This window comes from Lepidothrix coronata, unplaced genomic scaffold (assembly GCF_001604755.1).
Source record: "Lepidothrix coronata isolate B3197 unplaced genomic scaffold, Lepidothrix_coronata-1.0 Scaffold288, whole genome shotgun sequence".
Classification (NCBI taxonomy): Eukaryota; Metazoa; Chordata; class Aves; order Passeriformes; family Pipridae; genus Lepidothrix; species Lepidothrix coronata.
This window is the reverse complement of record NW_016690468.1, coordinates 1-9922: the sequence shown is the minus strand read 5'-3', so window position 1 is coordinate 9922 and position 9922 is coordinate 1. Positions and strand designations below refer to the sequence as shown.

General features: G+C 39.9%; 1 protein-coding gene across 1 annotated transcript in view; it reads left to right on the top strand.

The window, feature by feature from the left end:
• The window catches only part of LOC108508249 (ral guanine nucleotide dissociation stimulator-like 1), a 25528-nt gene extending 18599 nt beyond the window's left edge, over positions 1–6929 (top strand). The window contains exons 3-5 of the mRNA XM_017836891.1: positions 1220–1428; positions 6358–6435; positions 6908–6929. Of these exons, the coding sequence (XP_017692380.1) occupies positions 1220–1428; positions 6358–6435; positions 6908–6929 (309 nt within the window). The remainder of the gene's footprint in view (positions 1–1219; positions 1429–6357; positions 6436–6907) is intronic.
• The last annotated feature ends 2993 nt before the right edge of the window (positions 6930–9922 follow it).

Genomic DNA, 9922 nt, shown 5'->3' with positions numbered 1-9922 from the left:
TTTAAAAAAGCCATAAGATCCACGGAACAAAAGTTTGCAAAATTTTTCCCTGTTTAGTCAGTTTTGGTTTTTGGTGTTTTTTTTTTTTTTTTTTTGTAGTGGAGACAGCATGTTGTGTTTTAATTCCCAACAAGCTGGGAAATGAGATAGCAGAGCTTTGGAATAATGCTAAAGGTAGAATTTTATAATAGTGTTAAAGATAGGCTTTAGAATAATGTTAAAGACATACATACTGTTTAAAACAAAGGGGGATATCTATTAGAAGCAATTCCAAAGCAGTGGCAGGTAGCAATGTAAATAGGAAGTGGGTTGGATATCTGTTCCTAATTATTTTATTAATAGATTGGTTTTTTCAGTATACCAAGCCAGGATTGGTAGTGACTACAAGTCATTAACATGCTGCCTTCATGCCCTCAGTTGGATATTTTATATTTATAATCCCATTTTTAAGGCTTTTTATTCCACATACTTCACAAAATAGGATTTAAACCAGTCACAAAAATACTTTTCTGAACTGTCCTCTAAATAATGGCAGAATTTAAGGGAATGTTTCTAGTTCTTTCAGACTTTAATCAGGCTGTAAGCATTAAAAACAAATGCTATTTAAAAAACACACCCAACCCCAAACCCTTGATTTGTGGACAAATATTGTGCCAAATGGAAACTGTAGGAGAAAATTGAAATGCTATAATGGAATGTTTGCAAGATGACTTCGACACCCTCTTGCAAAAGTGTCATGAAATGTTTTGCATCCAAATGTGTTCCTGACCTTTATTTTTGTGTGGCACCCCAAAGCTGGTATTTTCAGCAAGGGAATCACAAGGGCCAGTGCTAAAGTTGTGGTCAGTTTTCATGTTTATTCAGAAGTTCAGTGAAACACTGAATTATCACTTTTTTCCCCTTCAGAAATATTATTCTTTGTGGGATAATGGATTTTCTTTCAGATAATAATATGTGATAGAATCATGAGTTAACTTGATAGTGGTCACACTCTAAAATATTTTGAGGAGCATGTCTGAGAAATATCTTAAAGTTACTTAAAAACTCCATTATCTGATACAGCACTTGATCTTTGGCTTAGAGAGCCAAAACTGACAAAATCATTTGGAACTGATGATGGGCAGTTCTGGTGATAAGATGGAATGTAATCCATTGAAAACTGTGTCAGGCATCTGAGTGCTGTCTGATTTTTGTGCTTTGTTTTTGTTTCCCTTTGTAGGGTGAAGGAGACCAGTTACCTCCAGAGCATACTGTCAGACAATATGAAACATCCAAGATCAGGGCTATAAAAGCTGGAACTTTGGAGAAACTGGTGGAGAACCTTCTCACAGCTTTTGGGGATGCAGATTTTTCCTACATCAGCATCTTCCTCTCAACATACAGGGCCTTTGCTTCTACCAAGGCAGTGCTGGAACTTCTCCTGGACAGGTAAGAGCCAGTATTTAATGGAAACGGAGCCATCATTTACATGACAGTAGGATGTTATCAGGAATTTTTTCCATTGCTTTTAATGGACATGGATTTAATAACCCATGTCAAGAATGCTGCAAAATCCAGAACTTCATCATAAACATCCAGTGTATAAATGCATTGCTGCCTACATCCCAACTCCTATTAAAGTCACCAAGTAGGGAAAGTGTGCCATGTCTGGCTGCTAAAGACCCAAACTGGGCCAACACAGGAAAATTAATACAGCTTTCCCCCCCAAAAAACCTCACAGAATGCTGGGGCTGCAAAGTCATACCTAGCATAGATTCCAATGTTTTGCTGGATGCTGATATTTTCAGACCTAACTCTCCTATTTGGGGAGATTTGAAACGGGGATTGTACAAACACAACAAAGAATTTGCCTCCCCCTTCTATAACTTCACATGAATATGCAGCCCTAAATTTTTGCAGACAGCACAAGAACTGCTAAATGTTATAAGAATAGCATTTATGGCAAGACTGTTAAATCATGGCTGCTGTGTCTGTATAAGTGCTTGGAACATGCAGCATTGCTTTCTCACCCTAAATTCTAACTGAGACACAGCTGGGTCAGAGGTGGTCTTATTTTGGGAGTGTCGTATTTATTGCATTTTCAAAATCAAATGATATACAGAAGTGGCTACTTTGGCAGATAGTAATTAGAACATAGAATTAGTGATTAGGACATAGAAGTGGCATAAGAACTCCTAGGATTTAATTTTGGCTCTCACACTAGGTAGATAAGGAACAAGGCATGGATAAATTACCTGTGCTTTTCTTTTGTATCTGAAAAGGATAATACTAGTTGCTTTGTAGGAATATTGTGGCTTAATTAGTATGATATTAACAATAATAACTTGACAGTAAGGTAAGAAGCCTGCTGAGAAAAGAGCAGCCATCCTGGAGTGCAAACTTAGGATTTACTACTCTGAGCTTTACCTCTCAGCCCATCCCAATTCTGACACAGAACGTGGGGAATGCTAAAAATTGATGGTGGGTAGATAAAAGAATATAAAAATGTTGAGGCTCCAAGGAAGCTGGCCCTGCCCTCCTCTGATGCTGCTGTAAAATGTCAGGAGGGGGCAATGAGGCCCAGGGGAAAAGTGTCCGTGGAACAGAACTTTCTTTTCTGAGCCCAGTTCTGATCTTACTGCCTTTTGTGCTCTGAGCAAGCTACAACATCCCCTTCAGAGGAATGGGGTGCCTGACCTTGTCAACATTATGCCCAGCCTTTTATAATAAATGATAGAATCCACAGGAAATCTTAGGAGGTCACCGCTTCCTTCCCCTCTCACAAATCTTAGGAGTGTAGTGGTTAAGAATCCGTGGATGTTTCTCTTGGCTTTTTGAATATCATGGATAATCTAGAATTTTATGGCTTGGGACAAAATATAGATTAAACTTAAGCTATAAAAGTTGGAATGATTTACATGCAGCTGAGATATATGGACCAGTGAAGAAAAGCAGATGTTACAAAGAAAAATTATAAAAAAAGATGGATGGTAATTGATTTTAAACAGCTTGGTTTTCATCGCTACCTTGGTTCAGGATAAGTAGCAAAGAGTCTGTATTTTTCCAAGTTTCTTTTTAATGATACTTATTAATAATCACAGCACAGAGACTAAAGTGGGTGTCAAAGTGTCAAATAATCTGTGTTTTATAAGTACTTACATTTTGTTTTGTGTTCCAGTGAAGTAATGAAAAGGGCAATCTCTTAAAAAAAAAAAAAAAGTTCAGTTTTGGCATTTGTTATCCGTTTCTGATGTATGAATTAGACATACAGAAATCCAGATTAAGCAGAGTCCTGGAACTGTTAAAATAGTGTCCTGGGGAATCTGGATATGCTGTACCCTAAGTGCGTGGGGATATTTGCTGGTCACTCGATGCTGTCTGCAGAGTATCCTGTCCAAGCAGTGCAATATTCACTGAATTTGTCCAAAAGCAGGTGGAGTGCTCTTCCCTGTGTGTCAGAGGCAAATAAGAAAAGCAGATGCTGTACTGAAGAGAAATCTCAGTTTTAGAAACCTATTATTATTATCATCACTCCAGGACTTCACATTAGGCTTTTGCTTTTGATTAAATTTCAGACCGGAGCCCTGTTAAATTTTTTTGGCCAGATTCAGTCTATAAAGGTTTTCTTTTAACCACAGATTAGAAGTCACTGAGCAATATTTTGAGCATTAGCTGGTATGTTGAGAAGCGAGGGGGATGACTTGTGTTTTCAAAGCTATTTAAGAGTAATTGGACATCCGAATCCCTTTAGTATTCATGGAAGTTTGGCAACTGAGTGCAGCAGGCAGCTTTGAAAACCTGCCAAGCTTTTAACACTGTATGTGCTGATATTTTCTAGTTCTTTGATACAAGTGGCTAGGGAGAGTTAAAAGAAAAAGATCTTGTTTGTATTTTTATGTGAAAGCACTCGATGCAAGTTTCTGGAGGGACGGAAAGGAGAGCGGCTCCTCTGGCCCTGGGGTGTGGGGGTGCTTTGGTATCCCCAGTGGGATATTCCAGAGTGGTATTCTCACAAGTGTGATGGAAGCCAAAGATGTTTAGCTAGCTGTCCAGATGAGGGTAGAAGCAGGCCAGATTCCTCTCTTACATATTTTATTTTTCCCTGATAATCATGTTCCTTAAAAGCAGGGCCGTGCTGTGCTTGGCTCGGGCACAGATAAAGTAGCAACCAGTCCCTATCTGGAGGAGTGTGCAGAGGAGGGAACTATGGGAGAGCTGGAGCTGGGTAATGACAGCAAAGAACAAGTTAGTTTTATGTTTTCTGTTCACTCCTTTTGCTGGAGGATGGTCTGCTAGAGGGTCAATAGAGAGGACAAGGAAGGCAGAGGGGGAGATGTTGAAGGGATGTGTCCCGTGGTAGCAGAGCCCCATGTTTTGGGACAGCAGCTTTATGTGGTGTTTGGCTGACTGCTGGCCCTATAGCATCTGTTATTCCCTCTCTTTCCCCTCTGTACCAAGTGGTTTGCCTACTCAGCTGGAGAAGTGACTTCATTCCCATGATTCCTTATGTATAGGATTCAAACCACCTTATTCTTGCTGAGAGTCTGGGCTTCCAAATTGCTTGCTTCAATGCTCACAAACTTATTTAGGGCTTTGTTTGGGGCTGTTGCAGAGAACCACCTTTCCTTTATTAGTTCTGATTTATTCCGAGTATTTTCCTCCCTCTTCTTAACAGAGACCCAGGGGTGCATTTTCCACTCTGTTTTTCAGTATTTAAACATTCAGTCCTACCCATCACATTCTAGTCTCATTTGCTTAGTCAGTCCCTTTTGAGTGGAGTCTGTAACTTTCCAAATGCCAAGCAAGGCTGAAAAGTTCTGTGGGCTACAGGATCCTTTTGTTTCTTGTGTCTCTTTTTGTATGCAAAGCATTCATACAAGGCTGGGCAGTGAATGGCTCTTTGTGCAGGAGCTGGTGAGAACAGAGCCCTGGAAGGCTGCAGAAAGGCTGTTCTTTACATCAGCTGTCTCATTAACTCCTCCTAACCCATATTTAATGACTGTTGTTCAGGTAGAGATGAGAGATGGACAGAGGTTTACATCTGGCAACATAACAAAGTGTTATATTCTTCTCCAGTTTTGCATAGAAAACTGCCTGCTCTTTATTGCTGTCTTATGGATTTATCTTATAAAAATCAGCATGTCTCTAATGGGATTTGAACATAAGTACCTAATGCTCTGCAAAGACATATTTAATATTTCTTGCAATAGTAGGGCAATGACGTTGGGAATAATCTCAATAAATTTTGCTCAAAGAGTTAATGGCAAGTTTTGAAAACTGAATATAAAAATCAAATTTTTAATAAAAAAATTTCTCCCACCTGGGGGGAAGAGTGTCTTTTGTCTACTGGCTGAGATGTATTTTAGGCATCTTACAGAGTGGATGGCAGTGGAGAGTGAAATCCTCTCCCTTTAGCAACAGATCTGGGATTCTTACACATGAAACCTTAAAACGATACTTTAGAGGAGCTTAACACTACCACTACTATCATTTTTTGACACATTTTTTGAATAGTTTGTGACAGCTCTGACACAACAGCCCACTGTGTTTCTCTATCTGACACTAGGTTGTTGTATCACAAACATTTAGGAATGCTCTAGTTCTAACCCTTCAGCCTAATTTCAGGTGTATAAACCTGACTGTTTAAAATCACCTTGTCTTATTCTGAACAGCGAGCAATCGTCTGCCTTCATTAAAGCTGCCTGTAAGGAGCCATGGAATTCTTTCTGGATAATTATGGAGCTGTATATCTGAAACAATGGGCACTCCCATTGAAAATGAAGTGCATAATGCTGCCTGCAAGGCACAGCCTTGTAGGTAGGAGATTCTCCTTTGCTGCTGTTGGAGTTGTTCCCATGGTTTCCTCTTTCCCAGTGGTGGTTTCACGTCGTGGGCCATTCCCACCCGTGACAAATGTGTGGGAGTTGTGGCACAAAGTGAGCATTTGCCCCCTAGAAAACTTGGTATGGAATAACACTCCAAAGGAATGTCAGGTGCTAGAGAAACAGAAGCTGAATTGGAGAAAGGGGTTGTGTTACAGTGTCCTTGCACACTGCAGTATTGCTCTGGGAAAGGATGGAGTGGAAGCAGGCAAAGGGTTGTGGAGCTGTTTTGGTTGATCCCTCCTGTGTGCAGGCTGTTTCATATAAATTAATAAATTACCTTGGAAGATCCTGGCTGCTTCTTTGGGATTTTTTTTCCCTCCTAGATGAAATAATCTTCAAGCTCCTTAATTTTGCTCACCTGTTAGATTCCATATTTGTAGTTTGAGCTAGAAGCACTTGGTAGTTGTGTATGATAATTGTATATGAGTGATGCTATTTGGGATATTGCTTTTATTTGGTAGAGTTTCTTCTAAACACCCCTCTACTTTTTCAGGTTTGGAAACCTGGAAACCTCGAGCCATGGAGAAGTGGCAAACCTGAATTCCTTCGAATCCGAGGTCGCACTCAGGGCGTAAGTATGGATTTGCACTGCAGAGCAAGGCCAAGGCAGGATTTTGGTACTGGAGGAGGATGTGGGCAGCAGAGCTGTTGTTTCCATTGAAAATTCACAGCACTGTTTGCATGCTTAAACAAGCTTGTGGAAAGGCCAAATAACAGTTGGCTTGTAACATATACAATAATATAATCCAGGGATCTTTTGCAGGGAAATTGTCTCGGAATTAAACATGAGATGAACACATCTGGGCCAACATATAGTTGATTAAACAAACGAGGAGTGTTTGTTTCCTCTGCCTTATCTATGGCAGTAAATGGTTATTGCCTACGACTGATTTTATTGTGCATTACAGCAGTGCCTGCACACCAAAGCTGAGGGTGTTCCAGACAACGTGTGCGTGCATGTATCTTTTCCATTAGTGCCCCTGTGATTTACAGTGCTGCTTTTAGAGTGAAATTTAAATTCTGAGGTCATCCTAATTTGCAAGAGAAATAGCAAAGCTGTTTTGAACTGCAGTTTAAATGAGGAAAAGGTGGTTTGGCTATCCTCCTAGCATTTTATCTTTAGACATTGGGTGTAAAATGTGCCTTAGGTCATCAGCATTTGTACTCTGACGTCTGTGGTTTGCACGCACTGTGGCATGTGTCATTATATTTGATTACAGTGTGAAGATGCTTGATTTTTGTCAGTGTTACTGGTTTTCTGTTCCCCTTGCCCCGTGAGACTTGGACATAGGAGCTCGACTTTCCAATTCTTTCCTGGCTGCTGTAATATTTTCCTCCTAATTTGCCATGAGAACTCATCAAAGAACAGCTGGTAGTTAAAATTTGGTCACAAGCACCAAGAAAGCAGCATTATGGAGTGAGTAGAGGCAATAATACACAGCCAGTGGTTCCCTTCCATCCAAACTGAGGGTCTCTTCCAATGTTGGGCAAACCATTTGAACCTCACCCTATCTCAGTCATAAAACATGAGCTAAAGCAGTACCCTCTTGCAAAATACTTTAGGGATTTATATTGGGGACGTGGAAGATCATTTCACCGGTATAAATCATGTTGGGATGGATCCCCCAACTGCCTTTTTATGGACCCAGAGGAGTCCATGAAGTGGAGAGAGAAAAAGGGGTGAAAATAATGTTGACGCTACTTGTGTCACCAAGGCTTTGGGCAAACTGCATCAAGTTTTTGTTATGCCTGGAGGTGAGCGTGCAAGGGGAATAACATTTAGGAGAAGCATGTTTGTTTTGGTTTGGTTTTAACTGGAATTATTTTCCTACTGACATACACAAAGTTTACCAACCCTGTCAAGTAGCTTCCTGCTGCATCAATGGTTTCCTCCCTCTTGGCATGGGATCATCATGTAACCCCTTTGCTCAGCCAGGGACTGACAAACAGATGGAGCCTGTGTCCTGTCCTTGTGGTAGCTCAACTTCTGATGAGTTTTTCTGACAGAATTTTCATTAGTATGGTCAGCACAGCTGATTTTGCTCCTTTGGCCTTCATAAGATACCTTTTATGTGTGAGTTTGATACCTTTACCCAACTACATGTCTGTAGAAAGCTCAACAATGAAGTTGTCAACAAAGAAATTTGTCAGGTGTACGTGTTTTAGCAGATCCCATATAAATGTGAGTTCACTTTCCTCCTTTAAAAGTTTCCATGGCTCTCAGCTGCTCTGGCTACTTGTCTCTTAGGTATGATAAATGGTATCTGGAAAAGTGGTTGGCTTTGTAGTCCTGTTGTGAAACATGTAGTTCTAGTAGTTCAGGTTTTCTCTTGTCTGGGATAATTCCAATGTAATTGCATTTACCCTCTTTTCTCATAGAACAGAAACATGATATAATTGTGTTCTTGGTTTTATATGACTTGGAGAAATAAGAGGAAGAAGCAGTAGAGCCATGTTATTTCTTGCCATTAACTCTGTATTTCTCAGAGGAAAAGTATCTCATGGGGAAGCCTGTGGTCTGTGGCCGGAGACCTTCTGGGTTTGTCAGACTCCTGTTGTGACAGTTCAGAGGCTTTAAAAATCCAGTTAGGGCATTAGAAATGGGGATGCAATTTAAAGCATTTCCAGTGGTTTGACATAAAAAACTGCAGCAGAAGTTAAAAGCAACTGCAGATGAATGTATGGCTGTTTAAATACCTTATGGAGCTTTAAAGAAAGGGTGAAGTTTTGCAAAATCTTAGGGGTACGTGTGGGAGGAGCTGTGAGCTCACAGCTTACCGATTTCTACCCTGAAGTTCTCTGTGCTTTTGCACTTGTAGTATAGAGCTGTGATGTATTTTGAGGAGAATGTCTGATGTGTGTAAATTATCTGATTTTTTTCTTTTTTAAATTATGTCAGTATTCCACCCAATGTTCATATAGTGCAGAACCTTCAGGTCTGCACTAGGCCTTGAGCACACTTATGGCACAGCCTTGCTTGAGAGGCTTTTGGGAGCTATAAACCTGCCCTTGTGTTTCCAAATTCTGGGGCTGAGCCAGCACACACTTTTCACACTTGCTGCAGTGACATATAGTTGTTACTGACCCAAGATCACTTCAGCTATGTTCAGAAACATGCCTTCTAAGGATTCCTTGTGCCAAGGGGATTTTTTCCTGTTCACTTAAACATCATTCCTATCATTTTTGGGCTGCTGGAGTGGTCAAAAAATTGTATTTTTCAACAGGGATGTGTTAGATCCCTGTTAGATCTAAATTTCATCTAATATATAGTTTAAACAAAGGTGCTGTAACTTTCAAAATGCCTTGTATCTTACAGTTATGAGTAGACTATGAACACTATCAACAGTTTTGTAAGCTTGAAACAACCTCCCTTTTTTTTCCTATCAGGACCCACCTTACCTTTTCACATTCACTAGCTTGCTTTCCACATTTCATGTTATTTTCAGTCAGTCAGAAGGTTCATGGTCACAAGTAACAGAAGAATTAAGTCCAGCAAAGGTCATATATTCCAGTCAAATGTCTGAATGAGATGCACTTCAGCCTGTATTTCAGAAATATGTCTCTCTTAGTTGTCTGATAAGAGTTGTAAGGAGTAACTTACTTGACCCTCTACCTCCTATAAGCAATTTTTTTTGCTCTTCCTTGCATCGTATAGACAAGATTACCTGGTGCTCTGTCTGAGTTCTGCATGTTTTTGTGTCAAGGTGTGACAGAGTTCCCTCCTCGTCTTGGGTTGTTGTTGTCTTTGGAGTTCTCTGTTCACTGCATGTTTTTTAGCATAGGACTTCTGTTGACTTTAAAAAAGAAGAGACTAGAAATAACACCACAATATGTGACAATTCAGAATACAACCATATATACATTGAACAGAAACAAAAATTATCAGTATGACAAGTAGCATTAAGAATTAGAGAGAGGCCCATAGAATTTGTACTATAATTCAGCTATTGTTTTGGTTTTTTTTTTAAATGAGGTTATACAGTTCAAATGTGTTGTTTGGTACACAGCATCTGACAAAAAGCAAATGAGGAAAGAAATTAGAGCAAAAAGTAGTTCTT